The 24,374-nt window shown below is 40.0% G+C and overlaps 1 protein-coding gene across 1 annotated transcript in view; it reads right to left on the bottom strand.

The window, feature by feature from the left end:
- The window catches only part of RFT1 (RFT1 glycolipid translocator homolog), a 32,112-nt gene that overhangs the window by 3,536 nt on the left and 4,202 nt on the right, over window positions 1–24,374 (bottom strand). The window contains exons 4-12 of the mRNA XM_077821446.1: window positions 23,544–23,733; window positions 22,959–23,060; window positions 20,746–20,880; window positions 18,045–18,123; window positions 14,326–14,376; window positions 13,027–13,157; window positions 10,310–10,454; window positions 6,570–6,675; window positions 2,792–3,041 (exon numbers count right to left, since the gene is read on the bottom strand). Of these exons, the coding sequence (XP_077677572.1) occupies window positions 2,792–3,041; window positions 6,570–6,675; window positions 10,310–10,454; window positions 13,027–13,157; window positions 14,326–14,376; window positions 18,045–18,123; window positions 20,746–20,880; window positions 22,959–23,060; window positions 23,544–23,733 (1,189 nt within the window). The remainder of the gene's footprint in view (window positions 1–2,791; window positions 3,042–6,569; window positions 6,676–10,309; window positions 10,455–13,026; window positions 13,158–14,325; window positions 14,377–18,044; window positions 18,124–20,745; window positions 20,881–22,958; window positions 23,061–23,543; window positions 23,734–24,374) is intronic.

Here is a 24,374-nt window from a genome sequence, read left to right as displayed (position 1 = left end):
CCTCAAGTACGTGAGAGTGCTGGTGAGAGAGTGGTCTTGCATATATGAGATTAGGTTTGACATAGCACAGAATCAGGCTTCAGGGAGGAAGGCCGTGGCCTGAGTAGGGTCAAGGACCACTCCTATAAACATTATGCGCTGCACCAGAACTAACCGATTTTTTTCTCATTTATGAATAGACCTAGATTGTGATATGTGGAGCAAATCAAATCAAGGTGCCGCCACACCTGATGTGGAGACCAGCCCTTGATCAGCCAGACATTGAGGCATGGGTAAATGTGAACACTGCAAACACCTCAGGTAAGCGGCCACTGGCGCCATGCACTTTGTAAATATTCTCGGGGCTGATGAGAGACCAAAGGACAGTGCCGTGAATTGGAGATGGTGCTGGCCCAACACAAAACAGAGGAACTGTCTGTGTCCTGGGAAAATGGAAATGTGTCATTAAAGTCGAGGGCAGTACACCCGGATCCAGGGAAGCGACGATGGAGGCCACGGAGGGCATGTGAAATTTCAACTTCTTGAGATGTTTGTTGCTTGATGCTTGTTGAGGTGAGGCAGGTCCAGGATGAGTCTTGGGCCCCCTTTTGCTTTCGGGATTAGGAAATATTGGGAATAGAATCCTTTTCCCTTCACATCCCAAGGGACCTCCTCAACCAGTCCCAACATTAGGAGGTTTTCCTACCTCCTGAGCGAGGAGTTGCTCATAAGAAGGGCCCCTAAAGAGAGACAGGGAAGGGATGTGGGGGAGCAGTCGAGAACTGTAGGGTGTGGCCAAGGATATTGTGTTGAGCATCCAACAGTCAGATGCCACTCGTGACCATGTCAATCGAAAGAGGCACAGGCAGTTGAGGAAAGAACAGGAGGGTAGATCCAAGTACTTGATTGGGTCGCTGTACTAGGTCGCACCTTCAAAACGCCTGTCTCTGGACCCCATGTGTTTCAAAGGTCTGGGTTGAGTCGGGTTGAGCCTGGGTGATAGAGATCTGTGCTAAGATGATCATAGGCGGGAGGCTGGCTGGTACCAGGAGTGTGGGGACCTGTGCGTCGGTTCCGGTGATCTGTGTCTCATGGAAGGAGAGTGCGGCGCCAGGGACCTGTGCCTTCAAGCCGGCGACTGATGTCCTAGGCTGTGGGGACAGGGGTGAATGCCTGTGATTCAGGGACCAAAGGTGCTCCCCTACCCTTTGGGGAGGTTCCATGATTGGCTTGTCATTGTGCTGTAGGGCCTTAGTCACTGCCAGCACCTGGCGTGGCATTTGCGGTACTAGTAGGCCCACCAGGTCTTTGGCCACTTGGGCTGTCTCAGGCGATGAAGGTCCCCTAGAAGTCAGGATCCTCTACCGCTCCTGAGTTTCGGATCCTTGGCTGGGCTAGGGGGTCCAACCGTAGCATGTAGCTTTGGGGCGTGCACGTGGCCTGAACTTGGTCTTTTGCCCAGAGCCCCCTTCCCCTCCTTTGATGGTGCCAGGGAGCCCTTTTTCTTTGGACACTTCTTGGGCACCGGCGAGGGGGGAAAATCAGTGCTGGGAGGATCCCAATGCCAGCAGGGCCGTCACACCAATGCCAAGGTGCTTGGAGCGAAATCCGGTGGGGAGGGCTCTGACGTCAGGCGCAGCATGGTCTCCATCAGGAGGGCTCTCAAGTGGATGTCCCTCTCCTTTTGGGTTCTGGGATGAAAGTTTTTGCAAATCCTGCACTTATTCTTTATATGGGATTCTCCCAAGCACTTCAAACAGCTGCTGGGAGGATCACCGAGAGGCATCGGCCTGTTGCACAATGAACATAATTTAAAGCCCGGAGAACAGAGCATAACCCGCTCCAGGGTGAAGTTCCAGCTGGGACTCTAACCACTAAACTAACACTTATTTAAAGTGTACCTACAAACTATATAGAAAGGGAATAACAATGGGCTGTTAAGAACTGCTAACACTCTTGCTGTGCAAGACAAGGTGATCCGACCAACCTCTCGGGCAGTAAGAAAGAACAGAGGGCATAGGGTGGCGGTGCCTGATATACCAACACATGAACGCGGCACTCAAGGGGCACCAGAGCTGACCCTGCAGTTGGTAAAAATCTCTGATGACTGTGTACATGGGCGTGCACATGCCTAGAATGGAAATGACATGAGCAAGCACTCGAAGAAGGATCTCCCTTTCCAATATAAGCTCTAGCTTCTACCCCTCAGAGCCATGGGATATTCGACTTAATTCATGTAATCGTTGCCACAGAAAATCTTAAGCTGCAGGACTGAACCTTGCCCATCTTCTACCCTAGGTAGGTGTAAATGGGGGAGGAATGCCACATACTGGTGAGGGGGTGCCGGGGCAGGGGCAAAAAAGAGGGAACATTTTTGTGGCAAGGTTTTTTTTTTATTGATTGCTGTTTGAAGCTGTTGGGAGATTGGAGATATTGAAATAAGATCCATGAAGACTGATTAGTAAGCAGAGAACAGATGGTATGGTAAAAAACAGCATGATTCATTAATCTATCAGATCCCTGCCACGTGGCATTGATAGATATTCTGTACATACGCACACACACACACCACTATGTATGGTAATACCCATGTGATAAATTGCATTTATCATCATGCACCTTTGTCTCATATACATATATACCATATAATCAGCCTTGCAAAATTGTAATAGCATTTTATTAGCCTATGCTCATACTCTACTTGCATGTCCTTTAGTTTTTTTATTATCAGAATCTCACTAATTATATTTTCTAATTACTTGACATGAGCAAACTTTTACAAGAATGATAGTGAAATCTGAGAAACACTCACCTCTGAAAAAACAGTGACTACTCCACTTATAATATAAACAAAAATTAGCGATGGCGAGAGTAGCAGCCCTTTCAAAGGTCTGTAAGAGCTCTCTTTGAAGTAATTGTAGATATAGTGAATGCTGTGTGCTATTCGAATACTCATATTGAAGCAGTTTGCAAGGATAAAGCCTACACTGCCTTGCCACTGAGTCAAGAAATAGGAGACGCACAAGAATGTGAAGGACAAGGCCAGCATAACAAAATTGAACCTAAAGGAAAAAAGAGAAACAAGTTAAGCAATGTTTCAGAGGAGCAGCCGTGTTAGTCTGTATTCGCAAAAAGAAAAGGAGTACTTGTGGCACCTTAAGAGACATCCAATGAAGTGAGCTATAGCTCACGAAAGCTTATGCTCAAATAAATTTGTTAGTCTCTGAGTTAAGCAGTGTATGCAGTGAAAATATTTATCCATTAACACCCATGTCAGCAAGAGTCCCACAATTTTTTTCCCCTAAAAGAAGAAACCAAATTATGGTTAATTTTGAACATAAACAGTAGGGTAGGGATCAAATTAAGAGGTGTTCATAAAAACGGCTCGCTGAAGGGTGTGGAGGAAAACAAAGGAAGAGCCACATTAAGTGTGAGATTTTTAATAGTGAACCATACATTTCTGATTTCTCTTACCAGATTTGACTAATTAAGCTTGCAAAATCTGAAGATTTCTACCCTATATTATAAATTCTTAACAAGAAGGCACATTCGTAAACTTCTGTAAACCTTGGTTAAAAATTTTACTTCACTCACAAATCAGCACTTTGAAAAGATCATGCAAGTCAGCTGGTTCAGTCTAAAATCTCTCTCAGTATATGAAAAGCAAAAGTGCAAAAGTCTTGTAACAGGGAGTTGTTGCACGCTGCTGAATAAAGGCCTGTTGCTAGTTTTAGTAAGGCCAGCAGTCTGTTAGCCTTTATAAATAGAGAGGGTGAAGGAAGTTGGGAGATGAAGCCCACCTCTTAATAGAACAGAACAAGGTTCTGACTTAAAAAAACAATGCCAGATGGTCATTAAAACTTAATATATAACTGCATAGTTATAGCCTACTTAATTTCTGGGACTACATAGTTTTTTAAAATAGCCAATATTGGGAAAGGGCTATAGTCTAAATAAAAACACTTTTGGCAAGCAATATTAATCTATTTTAATTTGAACTAAAGTGCAGTAGTTATTGTTAATATGGCACAGTTCAATATTATATATATATATACACACACACACCCCTCACTCTCTGCATGTGTGTAACATCTACTAATTTTCAGCAAGCACTTATGCATGTCTCCCGGATTGCTGGACATGTGGTTACTCCAACATGAAGTATATGTGCAATCAGTGTGCAGAGAGCTATACCAACCATTTTGCCCCTACAGAAACTTAGATGAAAATTCACTTCACTTGATCCAACTTCTATTTCTTTATAGTATCCATAGAAAAATATCCAGTTGATACATGATCATCCTGAATTGCAACAAGTTTATTAGTTGAAAGTCACACCCAGAAAGACAGCTAAAATAGATGTGAACTAATAACTAATTCAGGAAAATAGGGATTAATTCAACATTACAGCCCTAGTCTAAAAGACTACAGTGAATAACTTCAAGGCAGCATTAATACAGCTGATAATGACAAGTTCTGCTGTCTTCCATTATATGAGCACTCTGCAGCTGTTGTATTTCCCAATTAAGCACAGATCATGAACCTGCAGCCTTAAAATGCATTGTACATCTGACAAAAACTGAAAATTTAAAATGAGACGCAATTAATATAGCACTTTTTCAAATCAACAGAAAATAATTATACCATGACAGCAATTATTCTGCCATAAGGTTGTGGTTAAAACGCAGTGTATGCTGCCATATTTTTGCCTAGATTGCCAAAAAGACATGATAGGCATACAGTCTCACGAAAGCAGGCAATTATCACAAAATGTGTTAAAAGTTAGCTTTAAAATCTAATAATAGCAACTAATTTTAAAGTTTCAATTTTGGGGATTATTTTGATGAAGTGAAATAAAAAGTTCACAGTTGGAAAATTAAACTTTTAATTAAATTGACATTTAAAATGGATCAGTGGCTCAGACATTCAAACCTGTAAAGTCTGATAATTTAATCTAATAAAGACTTTGGTCAAAACAGTATACATGTTTAAAATATAAATGTGAAAACTTTCTCAGTGCCAAGTCACATGACATACAAACCTGTTTCCTCAAGGCAGGATGTTTGCCAATCCAAAAATAGTCTCATGAATATTCTTCTATTACTATGCTATTTTGGCAGTCCTCTTATATTGATAACTATGTCACTTTTAAACTCACCAATATGCCGCAGAAATTGAGCTGATGGGGGCGGGGGTTGAGACTAGGTTTTCCATGAAAGAGTCCTTTGACAAACTTTTGACAAAACTTGAAGTTCAATGAGTTTTATGTATATTATTTAATAAGACAGCTATTTCATGATGTATTATAAAAACCCTGGACCTAATTAACTGATATACTGCCTAATATAAAGTCTGCTGCAGTTTCCACGGTATGCATCCAATAAAGTGAGCTGTAGCTCACGAAAGCTCATGCTCAAATAAATTGGTTAGTCTCTAAGGTGCCACAAGTACTCCTTTTCTTTTTGCGAATACAGACTAACACAGCTGTTACTCTGAAACCTGCCTAATACACTGTCTTTTGTGCTGCCAAATATTTATGTTCACTTGCCTAGAATTAATAAGGTAATAAGACATGGTGCACAATACAGTATTTAGTGCTTATATATTTTTCTTTAAAGGAGAGTCAAATCTATAATTGAGATTAGCAAATTCTTTATAGTGAAACCCTCTCCTTGAAAAAGTTTGGAACCAAAAATTTTCTTCTAGTGCCACTTAACAGTGACCAAAGCTGGTAGTCATAAGCATTATGCATCAACCCTTCTCCCAGTCAACAAAAATAGCCTCTGCTGCACATCAGCACAGATTTCAGAAAAATAGGAAATAATTAGCAATTAAAATAGTCAACGATATATGAGAAAATATAGACAGGAAATTTCATTCATTCAGAAAAATACTTGAGATGGAATATTTTTATAACTGAAATTTTTAAATTAGATGTATTACTAAAGCAATATATTTTATAATAAAAAATATTGCTATTATTGGAAGATACTTTTAAAACTACTCAATGTGCACATGTATGGAAACTAAGGTTTAGGATTTTTTTTCCCCCTCAAATATTTTCTTCCATTTCATACTTTGACTAGATATGTATTCTGTGTATACAACGTCCAAATTTATATGTGCCCAAGTTATCCAACTAATTTATATTTAGGCTGCTAAATAAGTAGCCTGTTTTTCAGAGGTGCTGAGAAGCTATGAACACCCTTTAACCTCAAAGGGAGGAATGGGTGCTGGCTGCAAAGCGTAAATCAAGTTACTTACTGAAACACATACATATGGATTTAGGTATGTAACCTTAGGAACCAGAGTCTAAACATTTTGATCATATTTATATTAGTTGAGAATGTATCACTGCTTTAGAACTGGCACTGAAGATGTGAAAATCAAAACTGAAGCTTAAGTAGTGAAACAACAGTGTGTAAAAAGGCACCTGAATTTCAGAAGTGTTTTTCCCACCCCGCCCTCCTCCCCTTAAGCCTTCCCTCTAGGTACAGATGCACTGTAGACTGACAGTCACACCTGCAGCAAATTTGTTTTTCGGGAACACTTTAGGGGCTATTAATGGATCCACAAACCTTCTTGCCTACCTGTCTACCTCCTCTTTGCACATAGAAGCAAATGCAAAACATTCTGTTACTCCATTGACAGCAAGTAGGAGGACATATAAAGAATAGCAGCGCAGGAGACCAGGACCTAAAAAACAATAAAACAATAAATGAACCAATATTCTTATAATGAAGCCTCATGTATAAACTTCTTATATCTACTGGTGCTCAAAGATCAACCCCAAATGTTTTCAATGATGATTTTACCATTACAGCTACTTTCAAGTTCAATCTGTAATCTAAATTACACAGGCATGTTCCTATCAATACCATTACAAGAAAATGAGTAGACTAAACAAAAAGCCAAGGACATCACTTGTAGCTCAGATCTTTTTTTCCCCCATAGTCAAAAGGATATTTTAATAGTTGAGATTTCTTTAAGAAAGACAAAAACTTGTTAAATCCAGCATTGTCTATTGTAGAGGATTTAGGGAATAAGTCTGAGGCTAATCCTCAAGAGGTGGAAGCAAGGGAGAAGATATATACTCCAGCCAGGATATATTGTCATAAGAAACAGATAGCAACTGTGCTAAACTGGGAGTTACATGAATATTTTTAATAGGACATAGGTGATTTATAAAGGAGTTAAAAATTCTACACCTAGTTTTGGAAACTGGTTTAATGTCCTTTAAAAAAGAAAGATTCCCACGTGAACTTGTAAAGGTGAGAAAATTACAAAATGGCAGCTAACATTTCAGTTTGCTTTGGTAGCAAAAAATGAATGTTGGCAAATGAACTCATATCCCAAAAAACAGACTTAATTGTTCAGGGTTATTACACTGTGCACTATCCCTCTGTCTCAGTTCTGAGGAGTAACTTCCTGAGCAGCCACGGTACAGCACATATCTTTAAGGTGAAGAGAAAGTCTTCAACTCTATGCAGATGCACATACAGGCAATCAAAGTCAGGCTACAAGCACGCGAGAAAAAAGGGAAATGAAATAATTTAACACAACTGACAGATACTCAAGGAAAATCAGGGTAGATACAAAAGTCAGCATGTCACATTTAGGAATTCACCTTCATAGGACCCAATCCTGTGAATATACTTGAGAGTGACTTAACACACGAGTAGTCCTCCTGAAGTGAAGAGGCTAATACCTTAAGTACAGTTAATGTTTGATAGATTGGGCCCACAGTGAGTAACACCTGTTTTCATTTCCCCCTTTACATTTTAGAGGGGGAAATAGGATAGCAAGTGATGCAAGCAAGGGGATAGAAAATGCTCTCTTGATAAAAAGAGCTAACTGCTGCTATTCTATAACAACCCACTTTCAGAAATTTCATTTTCCTGAAATTAATAAAAATCTAAGAGGATTAGTGATAAAATATGTACTCAGAACAGATGTATTGACAACTGATGCATGTCATGTTTCTTTATTGCTAAAAATTCTCTATAAAAACCAATGTGGGCTTCCAAACATGCATCTTAATCTGTCAAGAGTCCAAAGTTCTTGAGGAACCGGTGGTAATATTTAAGTCCTTACATTTATTGCTCACCCTCTTTGATTGTATTTTGCACCATACTATCAAATTGCAGATTAAAGGACAGCAGAAGCAACAGCAATTGTTACAAGCCTATGTCCGGCCTACCCCCTTAAAGATAAGTAACAAGGGTCTTCATGGAGCTACAATGTCTCTCAAATTAATTATCTTGAAATTGAATAAAGTAATTGCAACTTTCTTCCTGTTATTCAATTAGTGGTATTCAAAGGACAATGTTTCACACTATAAAGCTCCTATATATTCCATGTAATAAATTGTGTTGTAAGGTTTTCCATTTTCCTTGTAATTTTTCAGTATTAAAGATATAAGTGTTTGTCAGTCAGAATATTAATATCTTATTGTGGCACTGTCAGTGTCTCCAGATTGAAGTGAAATGTCTCAGGAAGGCTGACCCTTTAACTGAAATTGCGCCCAGCCTCAACTGACAGATCAGCTGCCTCCCAACTGAGAGAGATCAGCTAGGGATCAGGCAATTATAAAACCTAACAAGTAGCTCAGCTGGGAAGAGATCTGCCAGGAGTGGGGAGGCTCTGGCAGTAAACCCATGGATAGGGTGGGGGAAGGAAAGTTACAGGAAGCAGGTTGGCATCTGTATCAGGCACTGGAGCAGGGTGACTCTCAGGCAAGTGGCCAATAGATAGCCAACATGTAGGGAATGCATAGGCTCCTCCAACAGATCCCAGATTAGGGGCAGGGATAGTTGATGTGTTGATTTTGTGTTAGGTAGAAGAAAGTCAGGAGAAAAAGGACTTGTACCAGTCTCTAGGAGTAGTGTCAGTTCTTCTGGGCTACGAAGAAAAGCCAACAGCCTATAGAAATCATTTTCCAGTTGTACGTTTTACCCTTTAACATGTAAAGCTGCACTGAAACTGTTAAATCTTAAACCCAAATCACCCCCAGTGAATAGTACTGAGACAGTGATTACTGTTTTGAATAATCTAACAGCTTTGAATAATACATATAACGATTGCCACAGACCTGCATCATAATTTTATAGATTTACAAATAATAGTATGCTCAGTACAGAAGCAGTTTTCAAATAAATGTTTTTGCTAGTCTTAAAAAAAAAAAGCCACACACAAGACACAAACACACCCTTCTTTGTTTTGTTGACAGCTCTGATACTTTTATCACAAGTCTCATAATACTTGGTGTTTTCCTCAACCTTTGGCTCCTGGAATCATGTAATTAAGCAAGCATCTCAGCTTTCCATGTTTAAAAATAAAGAAGTTTGTAGCCCTCTTGATTGCAAAGAAAGCCTTCAGAACATGACCCTAAAGATTCAGAAGCTGGAAAACCAATAAAAAGAACCCACAATATCTTTTTTGTTGGGACTGTGGAAGATTGACTCACGATTTTTGATCTCTTGGGGTTGGTAATACTGCATTATGGAATAACCAAACACACATTACCTTTTAAAGTAACTTTCAACCATGGGAAATCTTGAAAAAAATTATGTGATCACTAATTAAACTCTCCAGCAGATTAAAACTGAAGATAACTACTTAGAGCTTGAATACTAAAAACCAAATTCTGGACTCAAATAGACAAAACTAACCCACAGGCCTCCACGGGAGCTGGATATGTATGCAAAAGGGAGGAATTTGGCTCTAAATCCCTGTCAAATGTGATTTGAAATGAAGGATAACAACAATAGGTTATAATGGAAACCTACAGCTGCACTGATGAACTGGACACACACAAAACTGTATATAAAATGCATCTGTAACACCACTCTCATAAAGATATCCATTATTATAAACATACCAGTTAATTGCTACATAAATCTGAAAATGCAACACATGGAATGCCCCCCTCCCAAAGGATTACCCTCAAAAAGAATAAAATAGAACCCTACAAATTATTAGCTTCAAATCTGTCTAGAGCCAAATGTAATTACATAGTGCTTCTAAGCAATGGTCTATCTTCCATGGCAGTTCTCAACGGCTACCTGGCAAGTTGGTTCCCTAGTGCCATTAAATTCTGAAATTAGGGGTGTATAACTGAACAAACGGATGTAGCAGATTATCCAAAGTGAGGTCAGTGCAGGATACCGTAGACTGCAATGCAGAAACTCATGCACAAGCAGATAGAAGTGCTTTTCTACTTATCAGACAATTTTGCTCGACTGACATCATGTGATTTGTAAAATAACTCAATAAATCTGCATCTTCTGTTCAGAAAGACTTCTAAAACTGGCAAAAAGTGATTAGTTACCTGATCCCGAACTGAGCATTGAACCTCCATAAATATCCAGAGCCAGTTGAGAATAGGCGTAGCCAAAAACTGTAATGCTCAGGCCAACCAGAAGCACGAGTTTTAACAATGACTCTAACACTGCTGCAGCCATTGCAATATCATCCTAGGGAAAGAATTTTATAATCTACATGAATCAGAAGCTACAGAATTCTGCAGTTTATTTTCATGGACATTTTCACAAAGAATTACTTTAAAAAAGAACAGCATTTTTCTACTGCTTTAGAGAGATGGTAAAGGTTTCTTTAAGTTTTTAGAGTGGTAGCCATGTTAGTCTGTATCAGCAAAGTACTTTTTTCCCCCTACTGTTACACCTTCTTGTCAACTGTTTGAAATGGTTTCAGAGTAGCAGCCGTGTTAGTCTGTATTCGCAAAAAGAAAAGGAGTATTAGTGGCACCTCAGAGACTAATCAATTTATTTGAGCATAAGCTTTCGTGAAAGCTTATGCTCAAATAAATTGGTTAGTCTCTAAGGTGCCACTAGTACGCCTTTTCTTTTTGAAATGGGCCATCCTGATTATCACTACAAAAGTTTTTTTTCTCCTGCTGATAATAGCCCACCTTAATTAATTGGTCTCACTACAGTTGGTATGGCAACATCCATTTTTTCATGTTCTCTGTGTGTATATATATCTTCCTACTGTATTTTCCACTGCACGTATCCGATGAAGTGGGCTTTAGCCCATGAAGGCTTATGCCCAAAAAAATGTTAGTCTCTAAGGTGCCACAAGTACTCCTCGTTTTTTTTTTGTTAAGTTTTGAGTTATCCCTATACATTTTGTGTACAAACATACACTTTTAATCTTAACATACTTGTCATCTACCTGGCGTTTTATATGTTCAAAGCTCTATACATTACATTAAGCCTCACTGAATTAGTGGTAAACTGAGAAGGGCAAAGTATTTTCCCAAGGCCACAGTGATTGAGTGGCAGAAGTACGATTTTTACTGCTGTGCAGGAACACAGCATTTGCCATACCAGAACAGTCTGTTAACTCTAGTGTCCCTTCCGTAACACTGGCCTATATCAGATAGGTGACAGAAATGTGAAAATTTATAAGGCGCTTGGCCAATTATACAATACTGAACATGAGAAAATATACATTTGTTACCCCATGCACCAATCAACCAATGTTCTGAAGCAATAGATTTTATTTACCCTGTTTTATCATGTGTACCAACAAGTACTACTGAAAATAAAATATCCAATTAAACTATTTGTAAATTCCAGAGGCTGAACTTTATATTTTATGAAGTATTCCTTACATAGACTTGCATCTATAATTCACTTCCCACTTCCCTTGTTGTACAGTTATTTACCACCATGAAAAGGCAGTACAAGGCAGTTTTTACTATGCACTTCATAATCTCAAATAGCTCAGTTATAGTCCCATCTGATTATTCTCTTTTCAAAACTGAAAAAAAACCCTATTTTTTTAGTGTAGTAAGTGGCAATACAACTATATAGTACTTGTTGAGTTCCATATATTTTCAAAGCATTACACAAAGTAACTAGGAGCATTTTTGTCAGTTAACCTAGAATAAGACAACCTAAATGGGGTGTGTGCAAATGAGTTGGGTAAGGTTTATGTAAAACTATTTCGCAGTGTATTAACATTGAAGCGAACATTCTGGGAAATACCATACTATGGAGTTTTGATCCCTTTATTCATTTTTACTTAAGAACGTAAGAGTGGCCATTCTGGGCCAGAAAAATGGTTAATCTATCCCAGCATCCTGTCTTCCCATAGTGGTCAGTGCCAGATGCTTAAGAGGGAATGAACAGAGCAGAGTAATAATTGAATGGTCCACCCCCTTTCATCCAGTCACAGCTTCTGGAACACCTAGAGCATGGGGTTGGCATTCCTGACCATAACAGACATTGATGGACCTGTCTAATTATTTTTTGAGCCCAGTTATACTTTTGGCCTTCACAGCATCCCCTGGCAATGAGTTTAACACTTTGATTGAGCATTGTGTGAAGAAATACTTGTGTTTTAAACCTATGCCTATTAATTTCATCGGGTGACCCCTAGTTCTTGTGGTAAATGAAGGGGTAAATAACACTTCCTTATTCACTTTCTCCATTCCATTTGTGATTTTATAGACCTCTATCACATTCCCGTCCCCTCCACCCCATCTCTTTTCGAAGCTGAAAAGTTCCAGTCTTTTTTCTCTCTCCTCACATTGAAGCTGTTCCATACCCATGATCATTTTTGTTGCCCTCCTCTGTACTTTTCCAAAAATTCTAATGTATCTTTTTTTGAGATGGGATGACCTATTAGCATTTTACCAGTTGGTTTATTTTAATACTCTTTCACCCCTCCCCAATCCTTCTTTATTTTCTATTTCACTTCTTTTTACAACTCTGATCCTCCAAAAAAACATTCTTAGTCATGATCCTGCAAAAAAAAAAAAACTTGATTAGATTTGGCATCCTAATTAACCAAAATGGATTAAGAAATTTGACAGTGCAGATGTCTGTGTTCTGACTTCTACAGTCTTTGAGGAACACACTTTTGCAATGACTTTCCCACCCTTTCCCTTCTCCTAAATACTGAAGGAAAAAAAACTTACTCCTTGTAGGAGCTAGTAGATTTTTATGATTAATTCTTTACTTATTTTAAAGCACAGTTCTATAGCAGATGTTTACTCATTTAGAATTACACTCAACCTACTTGTTTCTGTAGCTTTACATCCATCCCTCTTTCCAGCACCTTAGCAAAGAAAATGTAAAAACTCTCCTCTACTGGCAAAAAGATAAATCTAGCCACCAGAGAACCAAGGTTATTCACTATGTCATACACACCTTAAACAAAACAAAAACAGAGAAACAATATATTAACTTTTATAAAATACTTTATTTTCAGCTTCCTAGTTCTAGATCTTAAAAAGTTATGTGCACAGAAGCTCCTTTTGAGCTGACTTTTCTGGTGAATGGTCATAAAACAAACAGCACTTTGTCTCTCCATATATAGTAGAACACTTTTAAAAGAAGCATCATTCCGATCCATAAGGATTTTGGACCTAAACACATTGATAGCAGTAAGCCGCTGGAATTGCAAATCTCACTTTTGGACAGAAAGACAAGTTTGAGTGAAACTTAATTTATGTGCAAATGCCCCTCAAATTACATTAACATTAGCAGGGGATGATTGTAGGAAAAACTCGTTGAGATAAGGTCAGTAGACACCGTAGAAGAAATGTTGTTTCACTGAATGGGTACAATATCAGGACTTCAGGAACTCAAAAAAAGGGAATAGCCATCTTCAAATGCAAGGCCTTTTTTTGTTTTCATTCAAATGGAAGAATTTTATATAAGCTACCAGAATGACACTCTACAGCACTCTTCTAACAATTCTACCCCCAATAAGAAGTTGAGTAGGGTCCAATCTTGCAAAAACTACTGTTCATTACTACAACATGACTACTCACAGTGTATTAAGTACATACATAACTCTTTTCAGGACCATGACCTATGAATGAAATAACGGCCCTAGATAGTTTCCCAACCCTGGGAAAAATACAGTGTTACACTAATGCAACAGCATTGATTATTTTTAAATTTGAGTTGCTGGTGCCTTGGAATAACAAGCAGAGAAATCAAATGCAATAAATGCACACATTCAAAGAGAGAAGTGAAGGCAGCAAAAGCCTCAAAAGGAGGCAAAAACCATTTTTAAAAAGTGCTAAGTAAGATACACTGCAAAATGTACAATGTTCTTTCCTTCTCAATTACTATGGGAAAAATTTTCATCAAGAGAAACATAAAATTAAAGCCTTTGGTCATAAACTACCAACATCTTCTCTCTCTACATCTCGCACTTCCCCATCATTTCAGTACAAAGTCATTAAGGCTTTGAGATCATCTCTGAAGTTTCAAAATACCTTTTCAATGTGGTGTCTTAATTTCAAAGTTTTATGTAAAAGCATAAACCAAATAAGTTTGTTACCACTTGGTAATATATCATGCTTACCCTGGTCTCCAAAATTTAGCACATTCAAAAAAGTCATCATGTATCTTTCACCTGTAAATTCAAAACAAAGAAATTAACAACTAACAATGAATGTTAGTACCCATATCCTTTTCCAGTTTTTATTCATATACTTGTAGCAGGCAATGTTGTGAGGAAGCCAAATGAAAAGGTAAAAAATCTTCAAGAATGGCTACTAATTACACCGTAGGCCTGGCATGAATTGAAGTCAATGGGAATTGTAGGTGGAAGCAGCTCTGAAAGTCAAGCCCAAAGTGTTGAGTTAGACAGCTAGAAATAGAAACAACAAAATCTGTGGACACTTTAAGAACACTTTGTCTTCACTGATCAGTAAAGTAATCTATCTGTTCTTGAATTAAATCCATCATGTTTAATGCATCCCAGAAATCAACAGCAATGCGACTAATATAAAAGTTTCAGAACAGTTCCAAAATGGATCAGACATGACCCAGCTTTCTCAAGCTCCAGATTAACCATAAAATACAATAATTAGTATGTATCACCAGCATCTGTATTTTGCAATGATCCATCTTTTAAGACTTACTTCCTCTTCTCAGTGCAGGAGATGCTGGACATTCATATTATTGTATACACAGGAGACTTTAACTAAGAAAAAGGCAAGAAAATGAGGAATAAAGAGCAACCTAAACTAGAACAACGTAAATGATGTTCCAGACTTGCTCAATGTTTAAATTTATTTCTACTGCCACAGAAAACCCTAAAGCTATGTCTACACTGCAGTGCAAACCCAGGGTCCAAACTCAGGCTCAAGCCTAACCCCCCTTTCATCCACACACAAATCATGCTAAAACAAGAGCTCGGACTCAGGGTCCCAAGACCCCGTAGGGGTGGAGGGTCCGAGCCTAAGTCAAGCCAGGACCCAGGCTTCAAGCCCCATTGCTTTGCAGTGCAGACGCAGCCAAAATGGACTTGTACTCTGGGAGTCCACCAAAAAGTATCCCACGGGCCGACTTTCTTTGTCCTCTAAACAGTCAAGTTTATCCATACTGCACTATGAACAAAGGGGGAAAGCAGCCACAAGTTCAGAGGGCACTAGGAAATCTGGGATATGCATAGTTGGACTTGGGCCAGTATAATGCAGTGTTTGTTAACCTAAGGTTTGAGCATCCACACGAATATGTAAGCCCCAGGTTAACAAACCAGGGTCTGCTTATTTGACTTCCACTAACCCTGGGTTTACATTGTGGCATATACATCCCCAAATCTCGTATCGATACTTAATTTGTGAACACTGTTAAGATGAAACATTTAAGTGTGTGAGAAAACATAATCCTTAAATTGATTCTGTTCCATACATTCCACTCTTCATGATTTGTTGAGTTCATTTTCTTACATAAAGCATCTGGTTTTTGAGTGTGTTTGTTTTTAAAAAGACAAAATGTGGAGTGGGCAAATATCAGCTACAACTGATGGCCAAACTCATGTTCATTAATGTTAGAAGAAATCTGAAAAAGTCTCCAAGGCCAAAAGGCTCATATGCTAAACCAGTACAGCACAGAGGCTCTACCACAGTGGAGTTCTCATGCTGTACTATAATATATATTAAAAAAATGCTAAAAATTTACTGTGACATATCAGGGCACAATCCAGGCTAGTGTGGGGGGAGGGGCATGTCACCCCTGCCCTGCAACCTTGGGTGCCTTACAATTAAGGGTAAAATTATGTCATAGGGGTTACGAAAGTCATGGAATCCATGACTTCCAGCGACCTTCGTGCTGCTGGCAGCAGGAGACCCCACAGCAGCCCATCCTTTATGAGCAGCAGAGGACCCTCTAACAGCTGCCCAACAGCTGTGGGTGGCGGGACTCACCACAACGGACTAGCCACTGCCATTGGCGGCAACCCCTGAGCTGCCCAGTTACCACTGTTAGCAGGGGTCCCCACTGCAGCAGCTCAGCCACCGCGAGCAGCTGGATCCCCTTCTGTAGCTTCCTGCCGCTGGCAGCAGAGTAACCTTGGAGCTGATATGGGGCCACAGACCGGGGGTGTGGAGGGAGGGCACGCAGCTCCCAGCCTCCAGCAGCAGAGGGACCCCAGGGCTGCTCAGCCCACCCCCAAGGCTCCCCAGCCTCCGTCGCTGGCAGGGCCCCCCCCCCCCCCCCAGCTCCTCTGCCACAGGAATTCCCCCTTCCCCACCCCGCAGCTCCCAGCACTAGGCAACAGAGTCCTTGCAGCTCTCAGGTGCTGCAGCGGGGAGGGGGCAGGGTGCTGGACCCTCCTCCCTCCCCATTTTGTCAGGGATGTTTCAGTAAAAGTCAGGGACAGGTCACAGCTCCTGTGATTTTTTTTTTCTTTTTTTTTTTTTATTGTCTGTGACCTGTCCCTGACTTTTACTAAAAATATCCATGATAAAAATCATAGCCTTACTTACAATGCCTTGCTGTCGTAGCTCCCACCTGGGCCACTCAGCCATCCCACAGGCAAGTTACATACTGAGTGTCTGTGCATAATTGAAGTCTGCCAGCTACACCCTGGCTCTCACCAGCCTTGGTTATACTGCAGGGTAACTCCAACACACCCACAGTCCCAGATCATCCCCCAGAAATGACTGTCCTGCATTGCCCCACCATCTCCAGGACAGTACAAATATAGTTAATCTATTATTCCTTTAAAGGAATCATGTGCCATCTTGTTACCTTAAATAGTTACCCAGACCCTCCAACCTAAACACACTGGATTATATTAAACAGTAAAACTACAAAGAAGTAATGAGGCATAAAAGTCAGTAATGGTTACAAGAAAAATAAAGATAAAATACTTACTTGCTTCTACTTAAGAAACTAACATAGTTGCAAAGAAAAAAAACTTTCTAACCATATGCTTCCAACAAGATTACTGACCAAATTCTTCAGGTCAGGACCACCACTACCACCCTACCCCTCACCCTCCAGAGTCCAACGGCTGTTTTCTTTTCCCTTTTTAGGTGTGGTGCCAGAGAATTACAGTGAAAGAGAGGAAGAGGTCTTGGAGCGTCTGCCCCTTCTTTTATTGTCCTGTTCTCCTTTGAGAAGCATTTCCAGATGGAAGCAAGGTGACGGGCAATCCAGTGAAGAAAAGAATGCTTTTTGCTAAGATGTAGGTTTTGTCCTTACCCCCTTCCTTGCCAAAGAAAGGTCACTTAGCAGGTAATGGTTCATCAGCCTTGTTGACACCTGACTGGCATCCGCTTCCCTTTGTCTCTGAGGAATTGATTTAGCCACTCCCCAAACATTTGGGAAACATACTTCAGTCATGATTTCAGCTTATGTTCATAACTTCACATATAATGTTGCTATATGCATTTTGCCATATTATTGATCAGCAAGTTATGGATTTTTAAATAATACCTTATAAGGCATACCTTGCACAAACATTGTCCCAACAGTGTAGGGTGTATATAGGGATGTAGACGTACAGGGATATATTCAGTCACACTTACCCTTACAGATTTTATGCAGCCAAAAAATGTTCTGCTCAGCTCTACTGGAAAAAGCGCGGAAAACTAGGCTGGGCCACCAATATACTGATGACTCCTTTCCTATTGCAGGTGTCAGTATCACAACCACACTACTACTAGTCTTCCGTGATTCTTTTCAACCAAATGTTATCTGTGGTTTCTTGCTATCGAATTGACAGCCAAACAAGCAACACCAAGGTCTTTCCAACCATGGACAGGCATGACGAGGGCACATAATACTCACCCTCTGTCAACATCTGTTTCAAGAAAGATTGTTTAAAGAAGCTCCAAGTCAACCTAGCCTCTTTCCAGTCCACCACAGTCTGCAAGAAAGAAATACGTACTGTGATTTAACCATTGGAGTTGATTTCGAGAATCAGAATTGCAAGATAAGATGTGAATACACTGCTTAATCCCCATTGGAGGGGGGCCATGCTGTGGCTTCTGGGAGCCGCGTACAGTGGCCCCGACCCTGTTCCCTGGCTGGAGAGCCGGAGTGGGGCAAGCTCCAGACACTGCTACCCAGCAGGAGCTCGAAGGCCAGGTTAAGACAGCTGGCGGGCTGGATCCAGTCCACAGGCCATAGTTTGCCCACCCCTGGAGTAAGTCGTTCTCAATAAAGTTCTGCCTTGGATGCAACTGGGAAAGGCTGAAAGAAGGGAGAACACAGTACTGCTGTAGGAGCATTAGTAAGCATGGAGAAAATGATTTGATGATCATGCTTCCCATATTTAGGAGCGGGAGAGAATAAGATCTACATCTAATTGGAACAGCATGCAAGTGCTCCAAGTCCTAGGAAGCAAACTATTAATATTTAAATGCCTCTCTAGTTAAGAGGGGGATGCCTAGTGCAGTAATTGTGAACAATGAAAGGTTTAATATATTGAGATTTGTGGCCAAATCATCCCTGGTTAACTAAATCACAGCCAAAGGACAAGTTGGAGCAAAGATTCCCACTCTGAGGTCTTATGTTGACAGAGCAGACAAACCCTCCTTTGGTTCCCTTTTGCTTAACTCTGAATGCATTTTTTAAAATAGTGATTTATTTAATTCTTGAGATGAGTAACACTATTTCTGTTAATGCTCTAGATTAGAGAGATACAGTAGGTGAAGTAATATCTTTTACTGGACCAACTTCTGTTGGTGAAAGAGCCAAGCTTTTGAGCTTACACAGAGCTCTTCTTCAGCCCAGAGCTGAACAGAAATTGCTCCAATAAAAGATATTACCTCATCCACCTTGTCTCTATAATATCCTGGGACCAACGCAGCTACAGTAACATTGCGAACTGCGTTCTATATTGTTTACGAGCACTTTTTGTTAGTAATAACAGATTTAGCTGTGCCTTAGAGCTCATCAGGTGAAGCAGCATGAAATGGTTTGTAATAATCATGACTGACATGAAAAGTTTAGTTAGTGTCCATAGCTCATACTACTGTCAGATTTACTGGCAGTGCCATTTTAGGCTAAAAGTTAATGGGTGTTATTTTACATTCCATTGACTTCTTGAATACATATGCAGGGTTTAAAGCAAACAAGGCTTTCTACAAAATTTTTCACAGGATGTGCACAAAGTGCAGTCAGCAAAAGGTCACTACTTCACCCTTTTGCATAAAACTGGATGCCAAAACCCCCCAAACCACTGCAACTTACTCTGGCAACTGTAGACTTTTTCCTCCTTCTCTTCCTTTCTCGTGCTTAGTGCCTGCCAAGTTGGCTCATCTGCCTCAGACTCAGCTGCTGCTTTTATGCAAGGCCGTGCTGCCATCACCACTTGGAATATGAGCACCTGCAGCCTCACTGGGGAGACAGGAGCACACACCAACTGCTGAGTCCACCCTCTAAATTGCTGCAATTTTTTCTGACAGCAGGAAGATAGAAGCAGGCACCTGTGCATGCAGGTCTCATGCATGGTGTGGCTACTAATGGACAGCAGCATCATTTTGGACAGCATTTCGGGGGGGTGGGGGGGGAAGACCCAGCAGCTGGTGCAACTTCTGCCTCCCTGCTGAGTCGGCAGCTGTTCATATGCACCAAAGGACAGCAGTGCTGCCTCAAATAAAAACAGCCACTGAGCCTGCAGCAGGTAAGCCACCTTGGGAGGCAGGTGGACACCGAGCAGGAGACAGGAAGAGAGCTCGGAAGAAGTCTGCAGCAGCCAGAGTAAACTGCAGCAGTTCGGGAGTGGACTCAACAGCCAGTTTTATGAAAGGCAAGACTGCCACCACCGCACTGAGCACCAGACCAGTGAGCACATGTGCCCACTTCTGCCTCCCAGCCGTTGGAAAAATTTGGGCATTGGGCAAATTTTGCCCAGTCCATTAAATCACGATTTTCCTCAGGATCCGATCTATGAAGAGAATGGAACATTTTTTGCTGAATAAGGGATTCTGAAAATTTCAGAGTTCAGTATTTTCCAAAAAATACTGGTTAGAAAACTCCACGGCATAATAGTGAGATTATCATTCCTTTATGAGAGAAACTAACCTGCTTGGAATTCAATCACAAATGCTCATTCTATTCATTGTTACATGCAGCTACATTCTTATTAAAGGTCTATGCAAAAAACACTAGAAAATATACTTCAGTGAAACAATCCTGCATTGAAGAAATTAACTAGTTAATAACTGATCTCATTTCTCACTTCAATAAATAGTGCTTAAGAAGCTTGGGGGAATCACAGCGTTGACCACAGAGTGAGGTGGTGGCCATGTGTTAAATAGTAATAAAAGCTTTATTAATACAAAAAGAGAACCATTACAAGAATAATTTACCCAACTTGTTTGTTCTTGCTCAACTGTTTCCTCTGCAAGGAGGCTACATCCTGCAAAGTCACACTTAAGAGGGTATTAGTCAAGTAGTTTCTCCTTATTCAGCAAAACCAAATTTGAAATTCCCTCATTCATGAAAGACTACAATGTTAAAAACTTTAAGCTCTGCAATTTACCTGATCTTCAATCAAGTTGGGTAACAGATCTGTCATTCTAGAAACTGGAAAAGATTTCTTTGTTGCTTCAGGAGAACCCAAAAACTTCATGAAATACATTATATAGCACAGCACCAGAATACTGGTGTATAAAAGCTGAAAGAAAAGATATGAAACATAATATAAACTACAAACTACATACTAGCATTCCCAGCTAAATAATAATTGGATACCTCACAATTATTCTGAATTGTCAAATAGTAGACTGAGTGAAGGAATAGTTTACAAACGAATGTTCTAAACCAAAGTACTACTATCACTAGTCACCTTAACACAAAAATCCCATTTTTTTTTTTTTTTTTTTAAATCAGCACATTTTAACATTACTGGCCCCAATCTGTGTCACTCCACCCTAAAATTGGTTATGTTTGCACTGCAACAAAATATTTTCAGCATGGCTGCAGCTGACCCAGGTCAATTGATTCAGGCTCGCAGGGTTCAGGCTGAAGGGCTAAAACAGGGGTGGCCAACCTGTGGTTCCAGAGCCACATGCGGCTCTTCAGAAGTTAATATGCGGCTCCTTGTACAGGCACCGACTCCGGGGCTGGAGCTACAGGCGCCAACATTCCCATGTGCCGGGGGGTGCTCACGGCTCAACCCTTGGCTCTGCCACAGGCTCCGCCCCCACTCCACCCCTTCCCGCCCTCTCCCCTGAGCCTGCCATGCCCTTGCTCCTCCCCCTCCACCCCAGAGCCTCCTGCTTGCCACGAAATCGCTGATCGGGAGGTGCAGGGAGGACGGGGGAGATGCTGATCAGCAGGGCTGCCAATGGGTGGAAGGTGCTGGGAGCAGGGTGGGGGAGTTGGTGGGGGCTGCTGACGTATTACTGTGGCTCTCTGGCAATGTACATTGGTAAATTCTGGCTCCTTCTCAGGCTCAGGTTGGCCACCCCTGGGCTAAAAAGTGCAGTGTAGATGTTTGGAGCCAAAGCTCTGAGACCCCAGAAGTTTTTCACTGCACTGTTTTCCTCTTCTGTCGTCCAATTCATTTGTCCTAGTTAGTAGATATCTAATTATAAAGCTTTAATTAATTCACAGAATATATTTTATTGATCTGTCCCACAAGCACTTACATAGGGAGAAGAGGTTTATAAATTATTCAAAACAATTGAAATTTGCAGCCAAATTATACTAATGTCTGTAAAAGGGGGACCTAAATGGAAGGATTGATAGCAACTACAGTGACAGACAGCATTAATATTATGTAACACCACAGGTATGCACTACATTTTGCAGAAAAATTAAAGGCAGGGTATTTGCAATCTAAGGGCCTGATCTTACAAATTCTTACTGTGAAGTAGAGTTTTGCAGGATTAGACCCTAAATTAAAAGGGGTTATGAAGACAAAAATATATAATTGCTTCAGTTTGTTATGCCCTAAAGTAAGGTGTTCAAGCATGTACTTAACAGAGGAACAGCTGTCTTTCAAATCCTGATTCAGTCCATAGATTATTTCACCATCCACACAACTGCTATGATTATAAATCAGTCTGATGAAGTCTTGGGGGCAGGTCTGTTATGTTCCTACAGTGCCTAGCACAATAGGCTCAGGCCTTTAAATACTTGTTATTTTTCTGTAGTGTGGTAGTGCTTAGTCTGCACAAAGGCTCTCTTATGTTGGAATAAATTCTCAAATCTTAAATGCCAGTTATTAAAGTTATTACATATAAACATTGATCTATTTGGTCATATTTATCATTGAAATTCTTTGCTTAAGAACTCAAGATCTTATTTCCATACGCATTTCTCTTCTGATCTTTACTACAATAAGGGGGAAAAAAATCAAAACATATTTGTTGAACTGGTACACACATCATCATCTCCTGTTGCAAACAGTAGGAATTCAAAGTAACAAATTCAATGATTAAGCATACCAATCATTAGCATGTATAAGTGAATTAGAAATAATAAGAGAATAATAAGTGTCCATATTTGGATAATGTGCATGCATACATAAAACCTGATGCGTGTTTCCGTTAGCACTAAACTGGGTCAGTCACAATGCTAAGTGTGTAGTAGACATCAATATACAAGAACAGTATTCTGTACAATATTGCAGAAGCATCTTCCTCTTACTTTCAGAATTAGTTAATTGGCTAAATCCAAGAGGCAGCAGCAAACAGACGTTTGGTGAATCACAAATATACAGTAGAGAACACAGAGAAAAAAACTTACCTGAGCCAAAGAAAAAATGTGAAGTCCCCATTGTGGATACAGAACTACTAAAATAACTGTCAAAATGCATTTGGAGACTATTGAAAGACTTTCAGCAATTACCTAAAGAAAAAAAAAATAAATAAAAAACACATTCACTGCCAACTGCATCAGCCAGAAGACCTGAAGTGTACACAAACTGCATATTCACTTATTATGTATGTACATTTAAAAACATGTGTTAAATATTAGGTATCAGACTTTCAAAGCCAAAGGGATCTCATCACACTAGTCTTTAACTTCATTCAGAGTTATTTCAGAGTAACAGCTGTGTTAGTCTGTATTCACAAAAAGAAAAGGAGTACTTGTGGCACCTTAGAGACTAACCAATTTATTTGATCATAAGCTTTCGTGAGCTACAGCTCACTTCATCGGATGTGAGCTCACGAAAGCTTATGCTCAAATAAATTGGTTAGTCTCTAAGGTGCCACAAGTACTCCCATTCAGAGTTCTGTGATTAAATACCCCAGTCATCTCTGACTACCTCAATCAAGACTTTCTCCATCATTGTCCAATATATGTATGTATAGTGCTCATTTTACTAACCTTAAGCCTTATAAACAAATGTGCTTGTGCCAAAACCCAGAATGGTTCTCCTAGAAGTTCAACCACTGCAGAAAGACCAAATGCAACTACTCCAATCTTATAGTAGGGAACTGCGTTAGGATCAGGAACTTCAAGTAACCGTAGCCAGATCCAGCCCAGGAACAGTGACCAACAAACCCCCAAAGGAACTCTAAAATAAATAAAGTCAAATAAGTTGTTTTTCTGAGTTACAGAGGCGCTTGTCTAAATGGCAAAAAACAAATTAAATTAAGTGATCACATATTGCAAGCAAGAGAGGAAGGAAACGTGCAGCTTTCACTTTGCTATATAAAATTAAAATATTTGAATTGATACTGCAGGATACAAGTATTCATATTTAATTTCTTTGTGGTGATTATATTTACATAAATACTTTAAACATTCTAATAGAAAACGTTCAAACCATTACCACCCACTTTTTAACTGCTTCACCCATCCCCCCCAAAAAAAATCCTGCGCACCGTTGCTGTTGTTTTAAAAAGATCTCTAACAAACTCCTTTGACTTCTTTTTATAGGCCTACCCCACTCAGTGCCTCTTCAAGTGCATCACATAAGAGGCTGCAGACAACTTCCTCACCTCTAGGGGACCACTTGCATGGTTGTAAGACAGACCCTTCTTTCTGAAAAGGCCAGTCTTCAGTAAGGATATAGAAAGACATACTAAATCTTTTAATAAGTTACAAAATACTAATGATGACTGCATTATGCTGCTCATAAAGTAACAGTATAGAAATAGGAGTTACTGTACAATTTATCTTGCCCTATGATAACCCAGACTAGAAACAAAGCCA

This window comes from Eretmochelys imbricata, chromosome 7 (genome assembly GCF_965152235.1).
Source record: "Eretmochelys imbricata isolate rEreImb1 chromosome 7, rEreImb1.hap1, whole genome shotgun sequence".
NCBI classification, from domain to species: Eukaryota; Metazoa; Chordata; order Testudines; family Cheloniidae; genus Eretmochelys; species Eretmochelys imbricata.
This window is presented reverse-complemented; position numbering and strand designations above follow the sequence as displayed.